The sequence below is a fragment of the Fringilla coelebs genome (assembly GCF_963513975.1).
Source record: "Fringilla coelebs genome assembly, chromosome: 3".
In the NCBI taxonomy this organism is placed as follows: Eukaryota; Metazoa; Chordata; class Aves; order Passeriformes; family Fringillidae; genus Fringilla; species Fringilla coelebs.
The window spans coordinates 2,301,562-2,328,888 of NC_140030.1; the positions used below are offsets into that span (position 1 = coordinate 2,301,562).

The 27,327-nt window shown below is 54.2% G+C and overlaps 2 protein-coding genes across 3 annotated transcripts in view; one reads left to right on the forward strand and one right to left on the reverse strand.

Moving 5' to 3' along the window:
* Positions 1-6,523: 6,523 nt before the first annotated feature.
* LOC311151304 (serine/threonine-protein kinase pdik1l-B-like) lies at positions 6,524-7,036 on the forward strand (the record flags this gene model as incomplete). The annotated part of the gene is made up of 2 exons (XM_084201654.1): positions 6,524-6,816; positions 6,892-7,036. 2 exons carry the CDS (start codon positions 6,524-6,526, stop codon positions 7,034-7,036), a joined length of 438 nt encoding a protein of 145 aa, XP_084057780.1.
* Positions 7,037-15,932: 8,896 nt separating this feature from the next.
* The window catches only part of ELP3 (elongator acetyltransferase complex subunit 3), a 95,696-nt gene continuing 84,301 nt past the window's right edge, over positions 15,933-27,327 (reverse strand). For both annotated transcript variants that reach the window (XM_084203665.1, XM_084203664.1), the window contains one exon: positions 15,933-16,394. In XM_084203665.1, the coding sequence (XP_084059791.1) occupies positions 16,318-16,394 (77 nt within the window). In that variant the 3' untranslated portion in view covers positions 15,933-16,317. The remainder of the gene's footprint in view (positions 16,395-27,327) is intronic.

A 27,327-nucleotide genomic window follows, 5' to 3' on the forward strand; every position in this document is an offset into this window, starting at 1 on the left:
ATCCCTCATCCCTCATCCTTCACCCCTCATCCCGCATCCTCCCTGCACCCCACATCCCTCTCTGCACCCCACATCCCTCTCTGCCTCCCTCTCGGCATCCCACATCCCACATCCCTCATCTTCCCCGCATCCCGAATCCAAAATCCCGCATCCCAAACCCCACATCCAGCGCTCTTCCCACATCCCTCATCCCAAATCCCTCATCCCAAATCCCGCATCCCAAATCCCACATCCCCAAATCCCTCATCCCACACCCCACATCCAGCGCCCTTCCCGCGTCCTGCACCCCTCATCCCGCATCTTCCCTGGATCCCGCATCCTTCCCAAACCCCACATCCTCCCCACATCGCTCATCCCGCATCCTTCATCCCTCATCCTGCATCTTCCCCACATCCCACATCCCGCATCCTCCTCACATTCCGTATCCCACATCCCTCATCCCGCATCCTCCCCTCATCCTGCATCCCTTATCCCACATCCCAAACCCCGCATCCGTCATCCCAAATCCCATATCCCACATCCTCCCTGCATTCTTCATCCAAAATCCCACATCCCAAATCCCACATCCCAAATCCCAAATCCCTCATCCCACATCCCAAATCCCACATCCCTCATCCCAAATCCCAAACCCCACATCCCGCACCCTCCCCGCATCCCGAACCCCGCGGAGCCGCTTCCCGCCGTGTGGAGCAGCCGGGATCGATCCCAAACTCTTCCCAAAGGGAATTTCCCCAGCTCAGACCCCGCTCCTGAGCGCCGGGGTGGGAATCGGGGATTTGGGATTTGCTGGAGGAGCAGAAATTCCAGCCTGGGAATTGCAGGGATGAGGGAAATGCCCGGCCCGAGGAGGAAACCGGGATCGGCCCCTCTGGATCCGGGAACTGGGAACGGGGATTTGGGAATGGGGAACTGGGAATGGGGAATGGGGAATTGGGAAGGGGGAACTGGGAATGGGGAATGGGGAATGGGGAACTGGGAACGGGGAATGGGGAACTGGGAATTGGGAATGGGGAACTGGAAATGGGGAATGGGGAATGGGGAATGGGGAATGGGGAATGGGGAACTGGGAATGGGGAATGGGGAACTGGGAATGGGGAATGGGGAATGGGGAATGGGGAATGGGGAACTGGGAATGGGGAATGGGGAATGGGGAATGGGGAACTGGGAATGGGGAATGGGGAATGGGGAATGGGGAATGGGGAATGGGGAACTGGGAATGGGGAATGGGGAACTGGGAATGGGGAACTGGGAATGGGGATTTGGGAATGGGGAACTGGGAATGGGGAATGGGGAACTGGGAATGGGGAATTGGGAATTGGGAACTGGGATGTGGGATTTGGCATTTGGGAATGGGGAACTGGGAACAGGGAGTTTGTTACTGGGAATTGGGAATAGAGAATTGAGAATTGGAAACTGGGAATTGGGAATAGGGATTTGGGAATTGGGAATAGGGAATGGGGAACTGGAAATTGGGAATTAGGAATTGGGAATAAGGAATTGAGAATTGGGAACTGGGAATGGGGAGTCGGGATTTGGGATTTAAGAATGGGGAACTGGGAATTGGGAATGGGGAACTGGGAACAGGGATTTGGGAATGGGGAATTGGGAATCAGGAATAGGGAATTGGGAATAGGGAATAAGGAACTGGGAATAGGGAATCAGGAATAGGGAATAGGGAATAGGGAAATGGGAAATGGGAACTGGGAATTGGAAATAGGGAATCAGGAATTGGGAATGGGGAACTGGGATTTGGGAATGGGGAATTGGGAACAGGGAACTGGGAATGGGGAATTGGGAATAGGGAATCAGGAATTGGGAACTGAAAAAGAGCAGGTCAAGAGCCGGGATTTGGGAATTTTTGGGGAACACAGGGTGGGATGGGAGCCGGGATTTGGGAATTTTTTGGGAAGTTTCCAGGGCTGGGCACTCTCCCCGTGCCGGCCCCAGCGCGTTCCCGGGAGATCCCAACACATTAAAAATAAAAAAACAACAAAATTAATTTAAATTCATTTTTTTCCTTTAAAAAACCCCATTTTCATTAAAAACGTTGCTCCAGCTCTTCCCAAAACCCCTGGGCTGTCAAGAATTCCCTGGATTTTTTTCTCCTTTTTTGGGATCATTTCCCAGCCTCTCCATTCCCAAAATTGCCATTTTTTGAGGGGTTTATTGCCAAAAAAATTCCTTTTCTCCCCAAATTTCTGGGAGGGATCCGAGCTGGGGGTGAGGAGGGAAAAATGTCAATTTGTGTTTTCAGCATTCCTGGTTTAAATTGGGAATTGCTCCTCTGGAATTTTTCATTCCAGAGGGTTTGGATCCACCTGGGATCGAAGCTCCATGGATCCCATCCAGAGAATTCCGGGATTCTGGGATCCAGGACACTCAGGATCCACCCCCGGGGGTTTTTATGGGATTCAGGGATGGAAAAGGGAAGGGAGACCCTGCCTGGAGTCCTGAATTCCCAGGGAATTCCCAAAATTCCTTCCCAGAGAGGAGCTGGGATGGGGATGGATCCAATGCCAGTGTGGGAATGGAGGGAATTCCCTGGGAAAGGGGAAATGGGATTTGGGGAGGAATTCCTGGGGTATCCCAAAAAAAACCCCAAATCCCAGAAAAATGACCCCAAATCCCCATCCCAAAAATATCCCCAAATCCTGCAGAAAAGTCAAATCCCAAAAAGTTCCCCAAAAAAAAAAAAAAAATCTGGGAGGGATTTGGGGAGGAATTCCAGGAATTCCTGGCTGGAATTCCCAGAGAATCCTTGGGAATAATCCCCCCCCCAAAAAAAACCCCAAACCCGGCGATTTTTGGGTCCTTTGAGAGAGAAAAGATTTTAACCTGACTTAATGATCGTTTAAAGGGAGTTTAATTATAATTGAAACCCGATTAATTAGCGTTTTAAATAATTCCTGTTTTTACCCAAATTGGGGATGACCAAATCCAGGAATGGTTGGAAATGGAATATCTGAAAATTCCTCCAAGTTCTGGGAAAATCGAGGCATTAAAATGAAAAAATTTTTAATTAAAAATTTAATTTTAGTTAGAAAATTAATGCTCCTTTAAAGGATGTGAAATTTCGGGAAATAGGAAATTGGGTGGGAAAAGAAAAATAAAAAAATCGCATTTGCACTGCCCCAAAATCCTGGGAATTAGGAGAAGAGCTGGGAATTCCCCAGGGCTGGAATTTTGGGATAGTGGGAAGTGCTGGGGTTGGAATGAGAAGGGTTTTAATTTCTCCCGAGTCCAAACATCCCCAAATTCCAGGATTTTATTATTTTTATCTTTAATTTATATTTATATTTATGTCTATATTTATGGTAGTTACATTTATTTATAAATTTATTTAATTTTTTTTTTTTTTTAAATAAACCGACGCTGCATTCCCCTGCCTCGTCCGTTCGCGTCGCCGGACAAAGGGACAGAGGGACAGAAGGACAAAGGGACAGAAGGACGGACGGACGTAGAAATCACAGCCCGGCGCTCCTCGCACGCGCCGCGCGTTTTGCAGAGATTTGTCCTCAGCGCGCATCCGCCGCCGGCCGCAGAGGCTGCCGGGAGTTGTAGTTTATCACTTAGCACAGCCATTGCGCACGCGCAGCGCTGCCCCTTGCCGGAGCGCGGAGGAGGATGCGTTCGTTGATTGGCTGAGAGGCGGGTGGTGGGCGGGGTTAGAGGCCGTGGCGGGAATTGCGGCGGTCGGAGAGTTCGGCGCGAGCGGCACCGGTGAGAGGGGGCGGGGCAACGGCCCAGGGCAACCGGAGGGAGCGGAACCGGAGTGAGCGGAACCGGCCCGGCCCAGGGGAACCGGAGTGAGCGGAACCGGAGTGAGCGGAACCGGCCCGGCCCAGGGCAATCGGAGTGAGCGGAACCGGAGTGAGCGGAACCGGAGTGAGCGGAACCGGCCCGGCCCAGGGCAACCGGAGTGAGCGGAACCGGAGTGAGCGGAACCGGCCCGGCCCGGCCCAGGGGAACCGGAGTGAGCGGAACCGGAGTGAGCGGAACCGGCCCGGCCCAGGGCAACCGGAGTGAGCGGAACCGGAGTGAGCGGAACCGGAGTGAGCGGAACCGGCCCGGCCCAGGGCAATCGGAGTGAGCGGAACCGGAGTGAGCGGAACCGGAGTGAGCGGAACCGGCCCGGCCCAGGGCAACCGGAGTGAGCGGAACCGGAGTGAGCGGAACCGGCCCGGCCCGGCCCAGGGGAACCGGAGTGAGCGGAACCGGAGTGAGCGGAACCGGCCCGGCCCAGGGCAACCGGAGTGAGTGGAAGCGGAGTGAGCGGAACCGGCCCGGCCCAGGGCAACCGGAGTGAGCGGAACCGGCCCGATGAGAACCGGAGTGAGCTGGAGCTGAAGGGAACCGGCCCGAGGGGCTTCGGGCAAGCGGCTGCGAGTGCTGGGGCTGAGGGGAACGGGGCTGAGGGGAGCCGGGCTGAGGGAGCTGGGCTGAGGGGAGCCGGGCCGAGGGGAACGGGGCTGAGGGGAACGGGGCTGAGGGGAACCGGGCTGAGGGGAACCGGGCTGAGGGGGAACCGGGCTGAGGGGAACCGGGCTGAGGGGAACCGGGCTGAGGGAGCCGGGCTGAGGGGAACGGGGCTGAGGGGAGCCGGGCTGAGGGGAACCGGGCTGAGGGGAACCGGGCTGAGGGGAGCGGGGCTGAGGGGAGCGGGGCTGAGGGGAGCCGGGCTGAGGGGAACGGGGCTGAGGGGAGCCGGGCTGAGGGGAACCGGGCTGAGGGGAACCGGGCTGAGGGGAGCGGGGCTGAGGGGAGCGGGGCTGAGGGGAGCCGGGCTGTGAGGGGTGCCGGGCTGAGGAGAGCCGGGCTGAGGGGAACGGCGCTGAGGGGAACGGCGCTGAGGGGAACGGGGCTGAGGGGAACGGGGCTGAGGGGGAACCGGGCTCAGGGGAACGGGGCTGAAGGGAGCCGGGCTGAGGGGAACCGGGCTGAGGGGAGCCGGGCTGAGGGGAGCCGGGCTGAGGGGAGCGGGGCTGAGGGGAACGGGGCTGAGGGGAACGGGGCTGAGGGGAGCCGGGCTGAGGGGAGCCGGGCTGAGGGAAACCGGGCTGAGGGGGAGCCGGACTGAAGGGGAACCTGCCCGGCCCGAACGCTGTGAGTGCCGGGGCTGAGGGCATGGTGGGGAAGGGGCTGAGGCGGCCAAGCCGCTCCGCTCTGCCTGAGGGTGAGGAGAAGGCTCTGAGGCTCTTAGGAAAGGAGCAGGGAGAAGCTGGGAGTGACGGAATGGTGGAAGGGAGCGGAGTTAGGATTGGGAAAGGGCTGAGGTGGGGAAGGGGACGGGGTTTGGCTGGGGAGGGGGAATAGGGGAGATCCTGGGGGGAGCTGGGCCTGAGGGGCTGCTGGAGAAATAGGAAATTTCCTATTTAGAAATAGGAATTATTTGTAAATAATAAGGAAACGGGGCTGAGATGGGGAAGGGGAAGGGGTTTAGGTGAGATCCTGGGGGGAGCTGGGCCTGAGGGGCTGCTGGAGCTGGGGAAGGGGACAAGGACTTGGCTGGGAGGGGAAGAAGCTTTAAGCAAGAGGCAGGGAAAGAGTGAGGGAGTGGTGAGTGAGGGTGGAAAAGGGGCTGGGGGTGAGGTGACCAAGGGACCTGAGGTGGCCAAGGGGTCTTGGGAGAGAAATGGGGAAGAGCTGGGCCTGAGGAAGGAGGTGGTGGAGGGGAGGAAGGGGCCTGGAGGTTGAGGTGGGCAGGGGGTCCTGAGGTGTTGGAGGAGCTGGGGCTGAAGGACAGCGGGAGGGGAAGGGGAAGGATTGAGTGGGGTGTTTTTTTATTGGAAGTTGGGTTTTGGAGCTGCTCTGGAATGGAGTGAGGGGCTGAGAGCTGAGTGGAAAAATGGGATTGGGGAAAGGAGCTTTGGGGAAGGAGGGGGATTTGGGAATGGGGGCTTTGATGGCATCAGCAGCAGCAGCAGGTGGGGTAAGAAGTTCAAGAGGGGAAGGATTGAGGGATTGGGGTAGGAACTAATGTGGTTTTAGGGATAAATATGGGATGGTGTCAAGGAGCACAGGGAGAAGGGGAATGAAGGAAGCAGGGAAGGAAGGATTGCAGTGGATAATGGAGAGAGGAATAACCCGGAATGAGGGTCTGGGAGCGGGAAGCTGAAATTTGGAGTGAGCTTGTGAAGGGGTGGGGAGAGGGACGAGGAGCAGGGAATTGGCGCTGGGAGAGCGGGGCCGTGACACAGAGCCCAGGCAGCGCTTGTGGCCAGCTCGGTTGATTGAAAAGTCGATTCCGGTGGCCCAGGAGGTCCGGCCCTCGCTCTGCCCCCCGTGCAGGGAGCGTGCCCGCAGAGCCCTGCTCCTTCCTCCCGCAGCCCCCCGCGCCGGGGCCGGATCGATGGCACTCCCCGGGCGGCCGGATCCCGCCGAGTTACCATGGATATGGCAGCGGCCGCCTCTCCTCAGGAAACCGTCTGGAGAAGGAGAGTTTGAGTCGCAAAGTTTATTTTGTTTTTTCTCTCTGCCAGGTTTTGCTGCCATGAGTCCCACCCGGCCCTGATTCCCGGGCGGAATGGCCGAGGAGGAGGCCGAGTACAGCGTCCTGCGGGAGGTGGGGCGCGGCAGCTACGGCGGGGTTTACGAGGCCGTGGCCAACCGCACCGAGCGGCGAGTGGCCGTCAAGAGGATGCCCTGCAACGTCCCCGAGAACGCGGAGCTGGCCCTGCAGGAGCTCTGGGCCCTGCAGGAGCTCTGGGGGCAGCACCAGAAGGTGATCCGGCTGGAGGAGTGCGTCCTGCAGCGCGGCCGCCTCTTGCAGCCCCTGGAGAGCCGCGGCTCGGGCGGCCACCTGCTGCTGGTGCAGACGTGCCTGAAGGGCCGGAGCTGCGCCGAGCCGAGGGCGGCACCATGAACGAGTTCCTGCTGGCGCCTCCACGGCAGCTTCATGCGGCGGCTGAGCGGCGCCCTGGCCTTCCTGCACCGCCGGCGCGTCGTGCACCGCGACCTCAAGGCCGACAACATCCTGGTGGCGCACGGCCGCGCCGGGCCCGTGGTCAAGGTGGGCATGGAGGGAGGTGTGGGCTGAGGGGGCGGGGGTGTCCGGCTCGGGGAAGGGAAGGATGCAGGGATTCCTCAGAGCTCTTTTCAGGGCCTTGGGAATGGTCACCTGGAGAAGGGAGGAATGCAGGGATTCCTCAGAGCCCTCTTCAGGGCCTCGGGAATGGTCACCTGGAGCGGGAGGTGAGCTCCGAGAGCGGGAGGTGAGCCCGAGCTCCGAGAGCGGGAGGTGAGCCTGAGCTCCGAGAGCGGGAGGTGAGCCCGAGCTCCGGGAGCGGGAGGTGAGCTCCAAGGGCAGGAGGTGAGCTCCGAGGGCGGGAGGTGAGGCCGAGCTCCGAGAGCGGGAGGTGAGGCCGAGCTCCGGGAGCGGGAGGTGAGCTCCGAGGGCGGGAGGTGAGGCCGAGCTCCGAGGGCGGGAGGTGAGGCCGAGCTCCGAGAGCGGGAGGTGAGGCTGACCTCCGGGAGCGGGAGGTGAGCTCCAAGGGCGGGAGGTGAGGCCGAGCTCCGGGAGCGGGAGGTGAGCTCCGAGAGCGGGAGGTGAGGCCGAGCTCTGGGAGCGGGAGGTGAGCTCCGAGAGCGGGAGGTGACCCCCGAGAGCGGGAGGTGAGGCCGAGCTCCGAGGGCGGGAGGTGAGCTCCGAGGGCGGGAGGTGAGGCCGAGCTCCGAGGGCAGGAGGTGAGCCTGGGCTCCGGGAGCGGGAGGTGAGCTCCGAGGGCGGGAGCTCCGAGGGCGGGAGGTGAGCTCCGAGGGCGGGAGCTCCGAGGGCGGGAGGTGAGCTCCGAGGGCGGGAGGTGAGCCTGAGCTCCGCGAGCGGGAGGTGAGCCCGAGCTCCGCGAGCGGGAGGTGAGCTCCGAGAGCGGGAGGTGAGCCCGAGCTCCGAGGGCGGGAGGTGAGGCCGAGCTCCAGGGATGGGGAATCTCCAGGGCAGGACCTGGAGCCACCGGGAAAATCACCCTGGGAAAAACCCAAAGCAGCAGAAAAGGCTTTGGCAAAGTTTGGTCGAGTTTTAAACATTTTTGACAAAAATTTCAGCCAAGTTTTGAGGATTTTGGACCAAACTTTGATCGAGATTTGAGGATTTTTTCACTAAAGTTCGGTTGAGTTTGACAAAATTTGGTTGAATTTTAAGAATTTTTGACCAAAGTTGGGCTGAGTTTTGAGGATTTTGGACCAAACTTTGGTTGAGATTTGAGAATTTTTTCACTAAACTTTGGTTGAGTTTTGAGGATTTTGGATAAAACTTTGGTTGAGTTTTAAGAAATTTTTGGCCAAACTTTGAGTTTTGAGGATTTTGGACAGAATTTTGGTGGAGTTTTAAGGATTTTGGACCAAATTTTGGTTGAATTTTGAGGATTTTTTTGCCTTTTTAACGGGTGAAGAAAATTTGGAATCGGGGAAAAAAAATTCCTGATTTTTTGTGTGAGACCAACTCAGATCCATGGATTGATTTTAATGAACTCAATTGGAAAAAAATCCTGATTTTTTTTCTCAGCTTTTTCTCCTTTTTTTGGTCAATTCCAAAAATCCTGGGTTGGTTCCAGAGGAGTCTCCTGGATTTGGGGAGCCCCAGAATTCCCTGGAAAATCTGGAAAATTCATTCCCAAAGATTTTTATTTTTATTTTTTGATTCAATTCCTCCATGGAAATCCTGAAGAAAACATCAAAGCCTCAAAAAATTCCAAAATTCCCCAAAAAAAAAGGGAATAAAACCCTCTAAAAATGGGAATAAAACCCTCTAAAAATGGGATTAAAACCCTCTAAAAATGGGAATAAAACCCCTCAATAAATGGAATTAAAACCCACTAAAAATGGGATTAAACCCCACTAAATTGGAATTAAAACCCCCAAAAATGGGAATAAAATCCCTTGAAAATGGAATTAAAGCCCCCTATAAATGGGAATAAAACCCCCCCCAAATGGGAGTAAAACCCCTTAAAATGGGATGAAAACCCCCCAAAAAATGGGATAAAATCCCTTAAAAAATGGAATTCAAACCATTAAAAAATGGGAATAAAGCCTCTTAAAAATGGAATTAAAACCCCCCAAAAATGGGCTAAAAACCCCTAAAAATGGAATTAAGGCCCTCTTAAAATGGGTTTAAAACTCCCAAAAAATGGGATAAAAATCCACAAAAATGGGATTAAAACACCCAGAAACTGGAATTAAAAACACCAAAAAATGGGAATAAAACCCCTTAAAAATGGGATTAAAACCCCCTAAAAATGGAATTAAAACCCCACAAAAATGGGATTTAAACCCCCTAAAAATGGGATTTAAACCCCCCAAAAATGGAATTAAAACCCCCTAAAAATGGGATTAAAAACACGCAAAAATGGGATTAAACACCCCAAAAAAGGGATTAAAGCCCCCTAAAAAATGGAATTAAAGCGCCCTGAAAATGGAATTTAAACCCCTAAAAAATGGAATTAAAACCCTGCAAAAATGGGAATAAAACCCCTTAAAAATGTGATTAAAACCTCCTAAAAATGGGAATAAAACCCCCAAAAATGGGAAATAAAAACCCCAAAAATGGGATTAAAACCATCTAAAAATGGGAAAAAAAAAACTAAAAATGGAATTAAAACCACCAAAAAATTGGAATAAAAACCCTCGAAAATGGAATTTAAGCCCTCTAAAAATGGGATTAAAACCCCCCAAAAATGGGAATAAAACCCCTTAAAAATGGGATTAAAACCCTCTCAAAATGGAACTAAAACCCCCCAAAAAATGGAATTAAAGCCCCCTAAAAATGGGATTAAAACCACAAAAAAATGGAATTAAAACCCCCTAAAAATGGGATTAAAACGCTGCAAAAATGGGAATAAAACCCCTTAAAAATGGAATTAAACCACCAAAAAATAGGAATAAAACCCCTTAAAAATGGGATTAAAACCCCCCTAAAATGGAAATGAATCCCCTAAAAATCGAATTAAAACCACCAAAAAATGGGAATAAAACCCCCAAAAAAGGGATTAAAGCCCCCTAAAAATGGGATTAAAACCCCCCAAAAAATGGGATTAAAGCCCCCTGAAAATGGAATTTAAACCCCTAAAAATGGGATTAAAACCCCGCAAAAATGGGAATAAAACCCCAAAAAAATGGAATTAAAACCCCAAAAAAATGAGATTAAACACCCCTAAAAATGAGATTAAACCCCCCAAAAATGGAATTTTTTTCCCTGAATTAAATTTTGAATTTTTCTTTAATTTTTTTCTCCTTTTCAGGCTTTGACTCCCGGCAGGATCCGGAATTTCCCTCCCGGGGCCGATTCCCATTTTTTTTTCCATCTGGAAATTCAGATTTTCTCTCTTTTCCTTCCATGGACAAAATTTTTATTTATTTGTACCCAGGGCAACTCCCAAAAAACCAAAAAAAACCCCCAAAAAATCTGATTTTTTAATCCAAATTTTTGCTGTGTTGATGTTTCTGTTCCTCCTCTGAAATTCCATTTATTGGGAATTTTTGGGGGTTTCTGGGTGAAAAATGGGAATTTTTTTGGTGATAAATAGGAATTTTTTGGGTGTTTAATTGGAATTTTTTGGTGTTTAATTGGAATTTTTTGGGTATTTAATTGGAATTTTTTGGGTGTTTAATCTGAATTTTTTTTGTGCATTTAAGGGGAATTTTTCAGCGTTTAATTGGAATTTTTTTGGTGTTTATTGGAGTTTTTTTGGTGTTTAATCAGAATTTCATTTGGTGTTTAATCTGAATTTTTTATGGTGTTTAAGGGGGATTTTTCAGTGTTCAATTGGAATTTTTTTTTACATTTACTGGGAATTTTTCAGTGTTTCATTGGAGTTTTTATGATATTTAATTGGAGTTTTTTTTGTATTTAATTGGAAATATTTCTGTGCTTAACTGGAGTTTTTTTGGTGTTTACCCAGAATTTTTTTTCAGTGTTTCCTCGGAGATATTTTGGTTTTTAATTGGAGATTTTTTGGTGTTTTATTGGAGTTTCTTTGGTGTTTAATCAGAATTTTTTCCAGTGTTTAACTGGAGTTTTTCAGTGTTGAATTGGAGTTTTTTTGGCGTTTATTGGAGTTTTTTGTGTTTTAATCTGAATTTTTTTGGTGTTTAATTGGAGATTTTTTGGTGTTTAATTGCAGGTTTTTTGTGGTGTTTAATTGGAATTTTCCAGTGTTTAATTGCAGGGGTTTTTTTGGTGTTTAACTGGAATTTTTTCTGTGTTTAACTGCAGTTTTTTTGGTGGTTAATTGGGTATTTTTTGGTGTTTAATCAGAATTTTTTCCAGTATTGAATTGGATTTTTTTTTGGTGTTTATTGGAGTTTTTTGGTGTTTAATCTGAATTTTTTTTGTTGTTGTTGTTTAATTGGAATTTTCCAGGGTTTCACTGCAGTTTTTGCAGATATTGAATTGCAGTTTTTTAACATTGATTTTTGGATTTGGGTGGATTTGGATGGATTTTGGGTGGATTTTGGGTGGATTCTGATGGATTCTGGTGGATTTTGGATGGATTTGGGGTGGATTTGGGTGGATTCTGATGGATTTGGATGGATTGTGATGGAATTTGGATGGATTTGGGGTGGATTCTGATGGATTCTGGGTGGATTTGGGTAGATTTTGGGTGGATTTTGGGTGGATTTTGATGGATTTTGGGGGAATTTTGGGTGGATTTGGCTGATTTGGCTGGATTCTGATGGATTCTGGTGGATTTTGATGGATTTTGGCTGGATTAAGATGGATTTTGATGGATTTTGATGGATTTTGGATGAATTTTGGGTGGATTTGGATGGATTTTGGGTGGATTTTGATGGATTTTTATGGATTTGGGGTGGATTATGATGGATTTTGGATGGATTTTGGGTGGATTTGGATAGATTTTGGGTGGGTTTTGATGAATTTTGGTGGATTTGGGTGGATTTTGAAAGGATTTGGATGGATTCTGATGGATTTTGAGTGGATTCTGGATGGTTTTGGCTGGATTATGATGGATTTGGATGGATTTTGGATGGATTTGGCTGGATTCTGATGGATTCTTATGGATTCGGATGGATTTGGGGTGGATTCTCATGGATTCTGGGTGGATTTTGGGTGATTTTGGATGGATTTGGATGGATTTTGATGGACTTTGGATGAATTTTGGGTGGATTTGGCTGGATTCTGATGGATTCTGGTGGATTTTGGGTGGATTTGGATGGATTTTGGAGGGATTTTGATGGATTTTGGATGGATTTTGGGTGGATTTTGGGTGGATTTTGGGTGGATTCTGATGGATTCTGATGGATTCTGATGGATTTTGGTGGCTTTGGTTTCCCTGGAGGGAAGGCTCCCACGGCCCGAGCCCTTCCGGAGGGGAGGGAGGAGCTGCATTCCCGAGGGCAGGAATGGGAAGGTTTGGGTGGAGATTTGGGGTTTGGGTGAAGATTTGGGGTTTGGGGGGAGATTTGGGGTTTGGGGGGAGATTTGGGGTTTGGGGGAAGATTTGGGGTTTGGGTGGAGATTTGGGGTTTGGGAGGAGATTTGGGGTTTGGGGGGAGATTTGGGGTTTGGGAGGAGATTTGGGGTTTGGGTGGAGATTTGGGGTTTGGGAGGAGATTTGGGGTTTGGGGGGAGATTTGGGGTTTCTCTGCGGGCTCTGGGTGAGGCCGTGGGGCTCAAACCCATGGAGAGGATTCTCCCCTTTTCCTTCCCATTTTCCTTCTCTTCCCCTTTTTTCTCCTTTCCTTTCCTTTCCTTTCCTTTCCTTTCCTTTCCTTTCCTTTCCTTTCCTTGAAATTTCCTTTCCTTGAAATTTCCTTTCCTTGAAATTTCCTTTCCTTGAAATTTCCTTTCCTTTCCTTTCCTTGAAATTTCCTTTCCTTGAAATTTCCTTGAAATTTCCTTTCCTTGAAATTTCCTTTCCTTTCCTTGAAATTTCCTTGAAATTTCCTTGAAATTTCCTTGAAATTTCCTTGAAATTTCCTTTCCTTGAAATTTCCTTTCCTCTGGCTGTCAGCAGCTCCAGGCTGCTGCCCCATGGACGTAAGGAATTCCCAAGAGTCGGAATTCTCGTCCTCATGGAGCAAAACCCGTAAAGAATCACCCAAAATTCCAGGAAAAAATCCCTTGGATGTGCAGGGTATGAGGAGAAACCCTCAGGGGAGCTGGAAATGGAAATTTTCCCTGGTTTTTTTTGACAGGAAGGGTTTTCCAGCCCTGCCCTTACCCCAGCCCCGGCAGAATTCCGGAATTCCTGCCGCATTTCCGGGGATCCCTCCCGCGGCGTTCCCGCATTCCCTGAGAGCCCGGCCTGGGAGGCACCGGCCGGGAATGGGGAGCGGGAAACAAACCCGGGGGAAGGGAAAGAAACGGATTCACCTGGAGGGAGGGTGGGGGGAAAGGGGGGATGGAGCCGGGATTCCCTCCAGGATCCCCTCCTGGAATCCCTCCAGGATTCCCTGCAGGATTGGCTCCAGGATTCCCTCCAAGATTCCCTCCAGGATCATTCCCTCCAGGATTCCCTCCAGGATCCTCTCCATGATTCCCTCCATGATTCCCTCCAGGATTCCCTCCAGGATTCCCTCCAATATTCCCTTCCAGGATTGTCTCCAATATTTTCCTCCATGATTCCCTCCATGATTCCCTCCAGGATCCCCTCCAATATTCCCTCCAGGATCATTTCCTCCAGGATCCCCTCCATGATTCCCTCTGGGATTCCCTCCAGGATCCCCTTCAGGATTCCCTGCAGGATCCCCTCTGGGATTCCCTCCAATATTCCCTCCAGGATCCTCTGCAGGATTCCCTCCAGGATCATTCCCTCCGAGATTCCCTCCAGGATCATTCCCTCCAGGATTCTCTCCAATATTTTCCTCCAGGATTCCCTCCAGGATCTACTCCAATATTCCCTGCAGGATCCCCTCTGGGATTCTCTCCAGGATCCCCTCCAGGATTCCCTCTGATATTCCCTGCAGGATCCCCTCCAATATTTTCCTCCATGATTCCCTCCAGGATTCTCTCCAGGATCCCCTCCAATATTCCCTCCAAGATCATTCCCTCCAGGATCATTCCCTCCAATATTCCCTCCAGGATCATCCCCTCCAGGATTCCCTCCAGGGTTCCCTCCAGCATTCCCTGCAGGATCCCCTCCAGGATCATTCCCTCCAGGATCCCCTCCAGGATTCCCTCTGGGATTCCCTCCAGGATCCCCTCCAGGATTCTCTCCAATATTTTCCTCCATCATTCCCTCCATGATTCTTTCCAGGATCCCCTCCAGGATCATTCCCTCCAGGATCCCCTCCAGGATCATTCCCTCCAGGATTCCCCCCAGGATCATTCCCTCCAGGATCATTTCCTCCAGGATCCTCTCCATGATTCCCTCCATGATCCCCTCCAGGATCCCCTCCAGGATCCCCTCCAGGATCCCCTCCAGGATCATCCCCTCCAGGATCATCCCCTCCAGGATCATCCCCTCCAGGATCATTCCCTCCAGGATCATTCCCTCCAGGATCATTCCCAGTGTTTGCCCCAGGGCTCCCACGTCAGCCCCTCCCTCTCATCATGCCAGCCCCGACAGCACAAGGAACGTTCCGGAAGGTTCCACCATTCCCAGCAGGAATTGCATCCCCTCCCAGCGCTGTCAGAAGATTCCGGCTCGGACAGATCCAGGCTCAGCCAGAGCCAGGGTTAATCCTCCATGTGTGGGCGTTTCCCTCTCATGGAATTCCTGCTCCTCCTCCTCAGCCAGAGCCTTCCTCATGGAATTCCTGCTCCTCCTCCTCACCCAGAGCCTTCCTCATGGAATTCCTGCTCCTCCTCCTCCTCACCCAGAGCCTTCCTCATGGAATTCCTGCTCCTCCTCCTCACCCAGAGCCTTCCTCATGGAATTCCTGCTCCTCCTCCTCCTCACCCAGAGCCTTCCTCATGGAATTCCTCCTCCTCTTCCTCACCCAGAGCCTTCCTCATGGAATTCTCCCTCCTCCTCCTCCTCCTCACCCAGAGCCTTCCTCATGGAATTCCTGCTCCTCCTCATCCTCAGCCAGAGCCTTCCTCAATGTCCCAGCAGTGTCACAGCAATGTCACAGCAATGTCACACCAATGTCACTGCAGTGTCACAGCAATGTCCCAGCAGTGTCACAGCAGTGTCACAGCAGTGTCACAGGGACTCTCTGGGAATTCTCTTCCACTCTCCCAGCTGGGAATTCCTTCCCAAATCCCTCCCCAAGCTCCCCTTTCCCAGGGAATTCCCTCCATTCCTGCTCTCCCAGCCTGGCATTGGATCCATCCCCATCCCAGCTCCTCTCTGGGAAGGAATTTCAGGATCCAGGGGCTTCCCTGGGAATTTGGGACTCCAGGCAGGGTCTCCCTCCCCTTTTCCATCCCCAAATTCAACAAAAACCCCTGGGGATGGATCCTGAGTGTCCTGGATCCCAGAATCCCGGAATGATTTGGGATGGGATCCAAGGACCTGCAATCCCATCCCCTTTTTTTTCCCAAGAGGAAAAAGAGCCCAGGATCCTTTGGGAAGCAGGAGGCTGCAGCAGAGTTTGATCCCAGCTGGCAGCACCCTCCCGAGGCCAGCAGGGATCGGCCCCAATTCCCACTGGGAACGGGGAGGTGACGGCAGCAGCCCTGGAGATCCCCTGGGATCCCCATCCCGACCCAGCCGGAGCCGCCTGGAGGGGAGAGCCCGGGGATCCCCATCCCTGCCAGCCTCGGCTCCTCCGGCTGTGTCACCTCAGGGGGACAGCTGGGGCTCCTCCCTGGCTGTGTCACCTCCAGGGACAGCTCGGGCTCTGATCCCTGCCAGCCTCAGCCCCCCCTGGCTGTGTCACCTCAGGGGGACATCTCAGGCTCCAATCCCTGCCAGCCTCAGCTCCTTCCTGGCTGTGTCACCCCGGGCTCCAATCCCGACTCCTCCTCCCGGGGAAGGATCAGGTTTGGGAATGGCTGGGATGCAGAGCAGCGGCCGAGCCCGGTGTGAATAAATAAATAAACAAACAATCAGAATTTATTGCTGGCCAGGACAGGCCCAGTTCCACCCCAGAGCCAGGACAGGCTGACAGCAGCAGGAAAAGGCCAAATCCTGACATTCATCCCCAAATGCAGCCCCTGGAGCTCAGGGTGAGGACGCTGCAGGACTGAGGGACACCGGGAATGTCCCCAGCCTCGGGGGGAGCGGGATGATCCCAGACTGCTCTTCCCAGAGGAGATGATGCCCTATTCCCTAAAATCCTGGAATTAGGAAGGACCTCCAGGATCATCCAGAGCTCTCTGCAGCCTGGGCTCTGGCAGAAGCGAAGTCCTGGGCGTCATTCCCGGGATGAGGTCGGGTCCTTCCTGCTGCTCCTCCAGGATGAGCTCCAGGATCATCACTGCAGCCATTTCACCATGTAGGGCCCTTCCAGCTCGTAGCCAATCTTCCTGTAGTAATTCCTGGTGCCCACACCTGCGAGGAGGAGAACGGGGAGCTTTCATTAACGAGCTTTCATTAACGAGGTTTAACTAACGAGGTTTAACTAACGAGGTTTCATTCCCGGGCACAGAGCTGGAAGAGCCAGGCCCAGCCAGGCCAGTCCCCTCCACGGCGCTGGAAGGAGCTCGGTCTCTCCCGGCTCGGAGCGGGGGCGGTCGCTCGTTAGCAGCTGCACTAATTAGGGAGCTGCAGCTGCTCCCTCTGCCCTGGACCGTGCCCGTGTCCTTTGTGCTGGAGCAGCCGGGAGTGAGCTCCGGAGGCGGCCCCGGGCACGGGGAGGGCCCTCGGGGGGGATCCCCGCGGGGCAGAGGGACCCCAAGCGGGGCAGAGCCTCCTCTCCCTGCCCGGGGCTCCGAGGAGGACTCGGAGCTCTCGGTCTCAAGGCTGTTGGTTGTTGTTTATCTGTGAAATTCTTTCTCTGTGCCCTCAGGGTGGTGTCACCTTTTCATACTAAAAGCCACCTGTGCAATTTTTACCAGAACTCCCAACAGCCATCACTCACCTGTGTCACACAGGGAGCCTCTGCTCTACACCAATCCAAAGGTGCCAACACCACCCCGAAGGTGGAGGCCAAGGAGGAGGAAAAAGGACAAGGCAGGCCCAGATTCCCCCATCTTGGGACCCCAAGCTCCCATTCTAAAAACCTGAAAAATCTATTTCTCACCCTGTGATAAATTCACTATCATTCCACTTAAACTTTTCGTGGCTTGTAGTTCTTTATACAAAGATTGGTTATTTTTTCCATGGGTGAGGATCAAAGGCACAGGGTCCTGGGCTCTGTGTGAGGGTCTCTGAGCCTTGGGCAGGGCCTGGAGCCCTCTGGGGCAGCCAGAGGAATTCCCTGGGCTCTGACAGGGCCCAGCTGCAGGATCAGCACCGCGAGCTGAAGGAGCTCGGCCTCTCTTGAAGGGCCCTGAGCCCCTGGAGCTGTTCAGGGCTCTGGGAATGGCTCAGCTCCACTCCAGCCCTGAGCCCTGGAGCTGTTCCAGGGGCTCTGGGAATGAGCTCAGCTCCACTCCAGCCCTGAGCCCTGGAGCTGTTCAGGGCTCTGGGAATGAGCTCAGCTCCACTCCAGCCCTAAGCCCCTGGAGCTTGGAATGAGCTCAGCTCCACTCCAGCCCTGCATTCCCAGAGCTGTTCCCTGTTCCAGGGCTCCAGGAATGAGCTCAGCTCCACTCCAGCCCTGAACCCCTGGAGCTCTGGGAATGAGCTCAGCTCCACTCCAGCCCTGAGCCCCTGGAGCTCTGGGAATGAGCTCAGCTCCACTCCAGCCCTGCATTCCCAGAGCTGTTCCCTGTTCCAGGGCTCCAGGAATGAGCTCAGCTCCACTCCAGCCCTGAGCCCCAGAGCTGTTCCCTGTTCCAGGGCTCCAGGAATGAGCTCAGCTCCACTCCAGCCCTGAGCCCCAGAGCTGTTCCCTGTTCCAGGGCTCCAGGAATGAGCTCAGCTCCACTCCAGCTGCTCGAGTGGGCACAATCCAATTTCCTCCTTGAGCAGGACGGCTCCCAGCGTTCTCCTCTTCCCTGCCCTTCTCCTCCTGCCCAGGGGAGGGGGAAAGGCAGGACAGGCCCAGCTCCGTCCTTCCCACCTCAGCTAATTACTGCAGGTGCAGTAATTACTCATCAGGGAGGGAGGAGGGGTCACCGGGCACAGCATGGAGAGGACAGGAAGAGCTGCCCTCTTTGTCTCATCCCTCTTCAGCCTTCCTGGAAACTCCAGGGCTTTCCAGGAATGGGCAGGGAATGACCCTGGTAACCCTTTCCTGCCCATGGTGATGCCCTGTGGCTGCTCAGACAGGTTTGGTTAAAGTGCTCCTCAACGTTTCAGAGTTCCTGAATGGTTTAAGATCCCAAAAAATTCCCATCCAGCATCCCCCTGTCCCTGCCCACGGCGGGGCTTGGACCTGGAGGGTCTTTAAGGTCCCTTCCAGCCCGACCTCTCGTGGGTTCATCCCACCATTCCAAACCTGAGGTGTGGAAAAGGCACCTGAACCCCAGACCTGAAATGTCCTCGTGCCCCCCATTCCTGGAAAACCACGAGGAGCCCCAAGCTGGCAAAGACCTCAGCAAATTCCCTTCCAAGCAGTGGCCAAGTCCCAGCTGAGCCTGGACTGAGAACGCTCCGGAGGGACCCAAATTCCCTCTGCTTTTGGAGCCTGAAACCAAGGAATAGCCCAAAAAAAGCCAACACATCCATCCCCCTGTTCCTGACCTCTGCCTGGAAGGGCTGGGACCTCTGGCTTGGAGGAAACCACGACCTTAAACAACATCTTGCCAAAAAAACATCCCCTGGGTTCATCAGCAGAGCAGCTGGGGTACAAAACACGGATTTTGGGCTCTGGAAGATCATCCAGAACCCCAAACACCTGGATAAAGAGTCAGCAACACCTCAAACTGAAGGACAACCAAATAATTGAGCTGATGGTTTAGAAACACCTCCATCAGAGCTCTGGAAAAATTCCCTTTTCCCTTTATCCCTTGGGAAATGTGGGGGCTTTGAAGGCAACACCTGAGGCTGCTCCATGAATCCCAGAGCTGGCAGAGGCAGGAGGGGGAGCCAGGGGTCCAGGCCAGCGATGGCACCGACGTGTCCCCGTGTCCCACGGCCACCCAGCCCTGCCCACGGCAGGAACCCCTTCCACAAATGTCCTTCAGTGGGGAGCCTGGACTGGAGCAGGGACCTGTGTCCCCATGGAGAGAGCGATTCCAGAGCTGGGGAAGATCCCTGGAATGCCCAACACTCCTGGAAGCTCTCCAGGGCACAGGATCTCCTCCCAAATCTCTTCTGATTTACCCCAAACACCCCAGAGCTGGCAGAACCCTTCCCACAATTTCCAGGGAAAATAAACCCTCCAAGAAATATCCCAAAAGAACTCTCCTGCAGGGCTGGAAGAGCAAGACCAAAAGCTCGGCTTTCCAAGGCAGAACTGGCTGAATTCCTCACCCTGCAGCTTCAGGAGAGGGACTGAACGTGAAATATTCCGCATCCAGCCGCGGCAGAGCTCGGGCTGAGCCTGGCAGAGCGGGATTCATCCAGGTCCAGAGGCTCCCATCCCACCTGCCTGGATGGAAACCCATGGCCAGGAGCACTCCTGGAAGCTCTCCAGGGCACAGGATCTCCTCCCAAATCTCTTCTGCTCTAATTTACCCCAAACACCCCAGAGCTGGCAGAACCCTTCCCGCGTTTTCCAGGGAAAATAAACCCTCCAAGAAATATCCCAAAAGAACTCTCCTGCAGGGCTGGAAGAGCAGGACCAAAAGGGAAAATAAACCCTCCAAGAAACATCCCAAAAGAACTCTCCTGCAGGACTGGAAAAGTAAGACCAGAAATGCAGCTTTCCAAGGCAGAACTGGCCCAATTCCTCACCCTGCAGTTCCAGGAGAGGGACTGAACGTGAAATATTCCGCATCCAGCCACGGCAGAGCTCGGGCTGAGCCTGGCAGAGCGGGATTCATCCAGGTCCAGAGGCTCCCATCCCACCTGCCTGGAGGGACACCCACAGCCAGGAGCCAGAGGAGACTTTCTGGAAGCGTCCCCCTCCCCTCGAGTGACACATCCTGAGACAACAGCAAATTTAATCCCCTCCTGGAGCGCCAGAATCGCGGTGAAATCTGCCGATTAACCCCCAAAACCTGGAATTTGCATCCCGAAAATTAAAGAAATCCATTCAGGAAGCCTGCCTGGAGCAGGGGACAGAGGGAAGTGGCTGTCCCTGGAGGGACAGCAGGCACGGGACCGCGGCAGACCCGGCCCGTAAATCCCTAAATCCATAAATCCCCGTCTCTGACTCAGCCCTGCCGCGCTCGAGCATCCTCCAGGATCCCTCGGCCGCGGCTGGCCGGGCACGGAACTGGGTGGAAATGAGTGGAAATGAGTGGAAATGAGTGGAAATGAGCTTCTTTTCAGCATCATTAACGACCTGCTGATGGCTCATCAAACCTCGGCGGCAGAGACTCGCCCAGACTCGAGGGGCTCCACGGATTCCCTCCCCCCGCAGGTATTCCAGGGATAACCCGATCCAGCCGAGCTCGGCCGACGCCGCAGCCCACGGAGGTGGAGCTGCCGTTTTCCAGGTTTTTCTGGGAGTCACCACCTGGCCTGGGGCTCTGCCCGTGGGAAAGGGAGCCTGGATATCCCAGGGGACGCTGGATGAGCTGTGGGATCTGGGCTGAGGAAGGCTGTCCTTGGGGGGCTGGGAAAGGGATCAGCCAACGGGACGGGAAACGGCAAATCCAGGGAATCTTGGGATCCTCATCCCTGGAAATGCTCCAGGGATTTGGGATGCCTATGGGAATTTGGGATGGCCACAAGGATTTGGGATGGTCACGGGGATTTGGGATGGCCACGGGGATTTGGGATGGCCAAGGGGATTTGGGATGCCTATGGGAATTTGGGATGGCCACGGGGATTTGGGATGGCCACGGGGATCTGGGATGGCCACGGGGATCTGGGATGGCCACAGGGATTTGGGATGGCCACGGGGATTTGGGATGGCCACAGGGATTTGGGATGGTCATGGGGATTTGGGATGGCCAAGGGGATTTGGGATGGCCACGGGGATTTGGGATGGCCACAGGGATTTGGGATGGTCATGGGAATTTGGGATGGCCACAAGGATTTGGGATGGTCATGGGGATTTGGGATGGCCACGGGGATTTGGGATGGCCAAGGGGATTTGGGATGGCCACAGGGATTTGGGATGGCCACGGGGATTTGGGATGGCCACAGGGATTTGGGATGGCTACAAGGATTTGGGATGGCCACGGGGATTTGGGATGGCCACAGGGATTTGGGATGCCTATGGGAATTTGGGATGGCCACGGGGATTTGGGATGGCCAAGGGGATTTGGGATGGCCACAGGGATTTGGGATGGCCACGGGGATTTGGGATGGCCACAGGGATTTGGGATGGCCACGGGGATTTGGGATGGCTACAAGGATTTGGGATGGCCACGGGGATTTGGGATGGCCACAGGGATTTGGGATGGCCACGGGGATTTGGGATGGCCACGGGGATTTGGGATGGCCACAGGGATTTGGGATGCCTATGGGAATTTGGGATGGCCACCAGGACACTTGTGGGCCTCCCAGTGTTTCCTTCAGAGCAAAACCTCTCTCTTCAAGCTGGCAGCACCAATTTATGAGTTGAAGGGCCAAATCCAGGCTTTCAATCCATGGAAATGTAGGAAAACAGGAAGAGGGAGGATTTTTTTCCTTGTCTGTTGCGTTCTGGATGCTGCTGGAAAACCCAGGAGTTTGGGAATCGGAGCTGGGAATGCGCAGCAGCTCCAGCCAGGATTTTCTCCGAGTTTCCTTTGGCATTTCTGCTTCCCAGCAGGCTGGGATTTATCTCCAGGGAAAACACGAGGCTGTTTCATGTGAATCCCAACAAATCCCAACAGGGAGCAGGGAAAGAATCAGAGATAACCACAACCTGCCTTCTCAGCACCCAGGAAATGGGGGAAAATCCTGCTTTTGGCACCTCAGAGCAATCCTGGAAAAGTTCTGAATTTAAGCAACCAAGGAATGATCCCTACAGCAAAGATTTTTGTTTTAAATCAGAAAACTGGCAATGTGTTTTCTGGAAGTCCCTGAAGATACTGAGGAGATAAAAATCCTTGGAAATCAGGGGATTTTGGAAATGCTCCCCAGTACCCCGGGATGGTTTGGGTTGGGAGGGACCCCAAAGCTCATCCAGCTCCATCCAGGGGCAGGGACACCTCCCACTATCCCAGGTTTTCCCCAGCCCCATCCAAGCTGGCCGTGGACACTTCCAGGGATCCAGGAGCAGCCCTAAATTCTGGGAAACCTGTGCCGGGGCCTCACTGCCTCTGAGCAAACAGGAATCCACGATTATTTATTTAAAAGACAATTAAAACCCCATTTAATGGCACAGAATCTGCCTTAAATCAGCTCTGGGAGCGATTCTGGACATTTTTTCCTCACCCACGAGCGCCGGGGTCTGGAGCTGTTCCCCGCAGATGGGGATCCCCAGTGGGATGGATATTCCCAAGGGATTGGAGCAGGGATGGGAGAGCCACAGCAGGTGCAGGAGCTGATCAGGGCTGTGCCTGAGGCACACCCTGCTGCACTCCCACTGCTGGGATGACGATCCCAACACCAGAATCCTGCCCAGAACCGGCAGCAAACCCCACCTGTGCCCGGTTTGTAACGGCCAACACAAGTTGGGATTTGTCTGGATGCTTTTTTCCCTTTTTCCTGCTGGGAATGCCTCCTGGAGGCTGTAAATGACTGTTTTCACAGCCCCTGTGCCTGGCAGCCAGGCTCTGTCACGGCTGGGGAATGTGAAACACGGATCTGAGATGGAAAAGGAGATTTTGGGAGTCTGGGCCTCGAGCGTCAGCTCAGCAATGCAGAACGCCGGGGAGCCGAGATGGGAGCGGTCCTGACCCTGAGCCGGGGGCGGAAAAACCGGGATGCACCCCTGGGATCGGCCTCCAGCCTGCCAAAATCCCTGCTCCACTCAAATCCAGAGGGGGTTTGGGTTTGGGAATGGGGAGAGGCAGAGAATCCCTGGTGGGGCTGGGATTGGGAATGGGGAGAGGCAGAACATCCCTGATGGGGCTGGGTTTGGGAATGGGGAGAGGCAGAGAATCCCTGGTGGGGCTGGATTTGGGAATGTTCAGGTGCAGAACATCCCTGGTGGGGCTGGGTTTGGGAATTGGAGATGCAAAGCATTCCTGATGGGGCTGGGTTTGGGAATGTTCAGGTGCAGAACATTCCTGATGGGGCTGGATTTGGTGCAAAACATCCCTGATGGGGCTGGATTTGGGAATGTTCAGGAGCAGAACATTCCTGATGGGGCTGGGTTTGATGGGAATGTTCAGGGACAGAACATTCCTGAAGGGCTGGGTATGGTGGGAATGTTCAGATGCAGAACATCCCTGATGGAGCTGGATTTAGGAATGTGGAATGCAGAACATCCCTGATGGGGCTGGGTTTGGGAATGTTCAGGGACAGAACATCCCTGATGGGGCTGGGTTTGGGAATGTTCAGATGCAGAACATCCCTGATGGGGCTGGGTTTGGGAATGTTCAGGTCCAGAACATTCCTGATGGGGCTGGGTTTTGGAATGTTCAGGTGCAGAGCATCCCTGATGGGGCTGGGTTTGATGGGAATGTTCAGAGACAGAACATTCCTGATGGGTTTGGGAATGTTCAGGTCCAGAACATTCCTGAGGGGCTGCTCCGACTTCTCAGCCAGAGAAACAAAAAGCCCAGAAGAAGCCGCAGCACCTGACGGCGTTTTTGGGAAAGTCCCAACAAAATGAGGAAATGCAGAATCACAGAACTGATTTTTGCAGGTGAGAGCCATCCCAGAGATTCCAGATGGGGAGATTCCATCTCACTGATCCCTTCAGGATGGGATCCTCATCTCCTCACTGCCCACACAGCCCTGCCCTACCCAGCACCCCCAGCTCCAGGGAAGGGCAGAGCTGGCAGATTTCCACCTCCAATCCAAGCAAAATGAAATATTTAGGGGATAATTCCATGACTTCTGTGAGGATTTAAGGAATTGCTGCCAGGGAGAGATGGGGACAGGGCAGTGAGTCTGCTCCTCACCCCCAAATCCATCCCAATTCCAGTGTTTGGGAGTTTTGAGGCTTCTCCAGAGGTGGTGGCTGGAATATCCAAGCTGGGAGATGGATTTGGGATGAGTCACCGAGCATGTGAGGCATCCATGATCCCTTTTTTTCCCTGTGGGCTCCGGGATGATAAACTCAGCGATGCTGAGAGCCGGCCCCTCTCCTCCAGCAGGGAATCACAGGGCTGGGAAGGACCTTGGGACGTCCTTGCCCAGGGGCAGGGACACCTGCACTGCCCCAGGCTGCTCCAACCTGGACTGGGCACTTCCAGGGACTGGGCAGCCCCGAATTCTCTGGGAATTCTGTGCCAGGCTCCACTCCAGGCAGCTCCCAAAACAAAACTGCTGGTTCAGAGGAGCGAGGAGGGAAAACCCCAGGACTCCTCTGGTTTGGCTCTGTCATCCCTCTGCCCTGGAGTGTCCAAGGAAAGGCTGGAGCAGCTGGGAGTGTGGATCCTCCTCCAGAGGGTGGGACAGAGGCTCTGGAGTCGCTCCCAGCCCGAACCCTTTGGGCTCTGTGAGCTCTGAGCCCGTGCGCTGCCCGGGAGCAGCAGCTCCAGCGGGACCCAGCAGGAATTCAGGGAGTTCAACAAACTCAGCCCAGCTCTGGGAGGTTTTCCCCAGCTCCCGGGGTGACCCCAAGCTGGAGATGGTGACACCACCAGGAATTCACAGAGTTAAAATAAATTAATCCCAGTTCTCCCAAATTTCTGCTGTTCTGAGCGGAGCAGGTGGGGAGCACCTCAGTCCTGGGTAGTTTTTTCCCAGCTCTTGGATGTATTTTCCCAGCTCCTGGATGTTTCTTCCTGCTCCTGGATGTTTTTTTCTCCAGCTCCTGGATATTTTTCCCAGCTCCTGGATGTTTTCCCCAGCTCCTGGATGTATTTTCCCAGCTCCTGGATGTTTTTTCCCAGCTCCTGGATATTTTTCCCAGCTCCTGGATGTTTTCCCCAGCTCCTGGATGTATTTTTCCCAGCTCCTGGATGTTTTCTCCCAGCTCCTGGGTGTTTTTTTTCCCAGCTCCTGGGTGTATTTTCCCAGCTCCTGGATGTTTTCTCCCAGCTCCCGGGGTGATCCCTGCTCCTCCCTCCTCCCATCGAGGAATCCATCCCTGCTCCTTCCCTTCCACTCTCCCGTGACCATCCCTGGCCCGGGGCCACGCTCATTTTCTCCCTGACAGCTCCGAGCGGGGAAAGGAGCTCCAAGCAGGGAAAGGAGCTCCGAGCAGGGAAAGGAGCTCCGAGCAGGGAAAGGAGCTCCGAGCGAGGAAAGGAGCTCCGAGCAGGGAAAGGAGCTCCGAGCAGGGAAAGGAGCTCCGAGCGAGGAAAGGAGCTCCGAGCAGGGAAAGGAGCTCCGAGCAGGGAAAGGAGCTCCGAGCAGGGAAAGGAGCTCCGAGCAGGGAAAGGAGCTCCGGCCCCGGGAGGGAGGGGCAGGCCCGGCTGCGGCTGCGAGGATGGAAGGCGAGGGCGAGGGGAGGGTGAGGGGAGGGCGAGGGACTCGCAGGAGGGGAGATAAGGAACAGAGCTGGGAGCAGCCAGGGCCGGCGGCCCCGATAACGCTGACGGACGGACAGACAGACAGACGTCAGCACGGCCCCGAGCCCTTCCTGGGATTTACTGAGCTGGGCTCAGTGCGGGAGAAGGAATCGGCAGTGTTGGGGCTGAACTGGCCCATGGAGGAGTCCTGGCAGTGCATCCTGCTGAATCCCAGTCTGGGTTTGCTGAATCCCAGTCTGGGTTTGCTGAATCCCAGTTAGGATTTGCTGAATCCCAGTTTGGATTCACTGAGTCAGGGACACAGAGGGGAGCCCAGGACAATCAGTGGGACGAAATCCCGGAGGTGGTTTGGGCTGGAAGGGACCTTTATGGACCATTCCACTCCAACCCCAACACCTCCCACTGCCCCAGGCTGCTCCAAGCCCCGTCCAGCCTGGCCCTGGACACTCCCAGGGATGCAGGGGCAGCCACAGCTCCTCTGGGAATTCCAGCCCAGCCCTCCCCTCCCTCAGAGCTGAGAATTCCATCCCAAATCCCACCTAAATCTCCCCATTCCCTGTGTCCTGTCCCTCCATGCCTTGTCCCCAGTCCCTCTCCAGCTCTCCTGGAGCCCCTGGAAGGGGCTCTGAGCTCTCCCTGGATCCTGCCCTTCCCCAGGGGACCATTCCCAGGCCAGGGGGGATGCGGAGCCCACGGGCAGGGCAGGGCTGGACACTGCCCTGGCACCATCCCGAGAGAATCCTGGGAGATCCCAGAGCCGGCAGCGCGCGGGGAGCCCGCTGGCACGTGGAGAGGTGACATTCCGTGTGTCCTGGTGACATCCTGTGTGTCCGGTGACATTCCGTGTGTCCTGGTGACATTCTGTGTGTCCGGTGACATTCCATGTGTCCTGGTGACATTCCGTGTGTCCTGGTGACATCCCGTGTGTCCTGGTGACATCCCGTGTGTCCCGGGGACATTCCGTGTGTCCCGGTGACATTCTGTGTGTCTGGTGACATCCCGTGTGTCCTGGTGACATTCCGTGTGTCCTGGTGACATTCCATGTGTCCTGGTGACATTCCGTGTGTCCGGTGACATCCCGTGTGTCCTGGTGACATCCCGTGTGTCCGGTGACATTCCGTGCATCCAGTGACATTCCATGTGTCTGGTGACATCCCGTGTGTCCCGGTGACATTCCGTGCATCCAGTGACATTCCATGTGTCTGGTGACATTCCGTGTGTCCCGGTGACATTCCGTGTGTCCGGTGACAGCCCGTGTGTCCTGGTGACATTCTGTGTGTCCGGTGACATCCCGTGTGTCTGGTGACATCCCGTGTGTCCCGGTGACATTCTGTGCGTCCGGTGACATTCCGTGTGTCCCGGTGACATCCCGTGTGTCCCGGTGACATTCCGTGTGTCCTTGTGACATTCCGTGCGTCCGGTGACATCCCGTGTGTCCTGTGACATTCCATGTGTCCGGTGACATCCCATGTGTCCCGGTGACATTCCGTGTGTCCTGGTGACATCCCGAGTGTCCCGGTGACATCCCGTGTGTCCCGGTGACAACCCGTGTGTCCCGGTGACATCCCGTCTGTCCCGGTGACATTCCGTGTGTCCGGTGACATCCCGGTGACATTCCATGTGTCCTGGTGACATCCCGTGTGTCCGGTGACATCCCGTGTGTCCGGTGACATCCCGGTGACATTCCGTGTGTCCCGGTGACATTCCGTGTGTCCTGGTGACATCCCGGTGACATCCCGGTGACATTCCGTGTGTCCCGGTGACATCCCGATGACATTCCGTGTGTCCTGGTGACATCCCGTGTG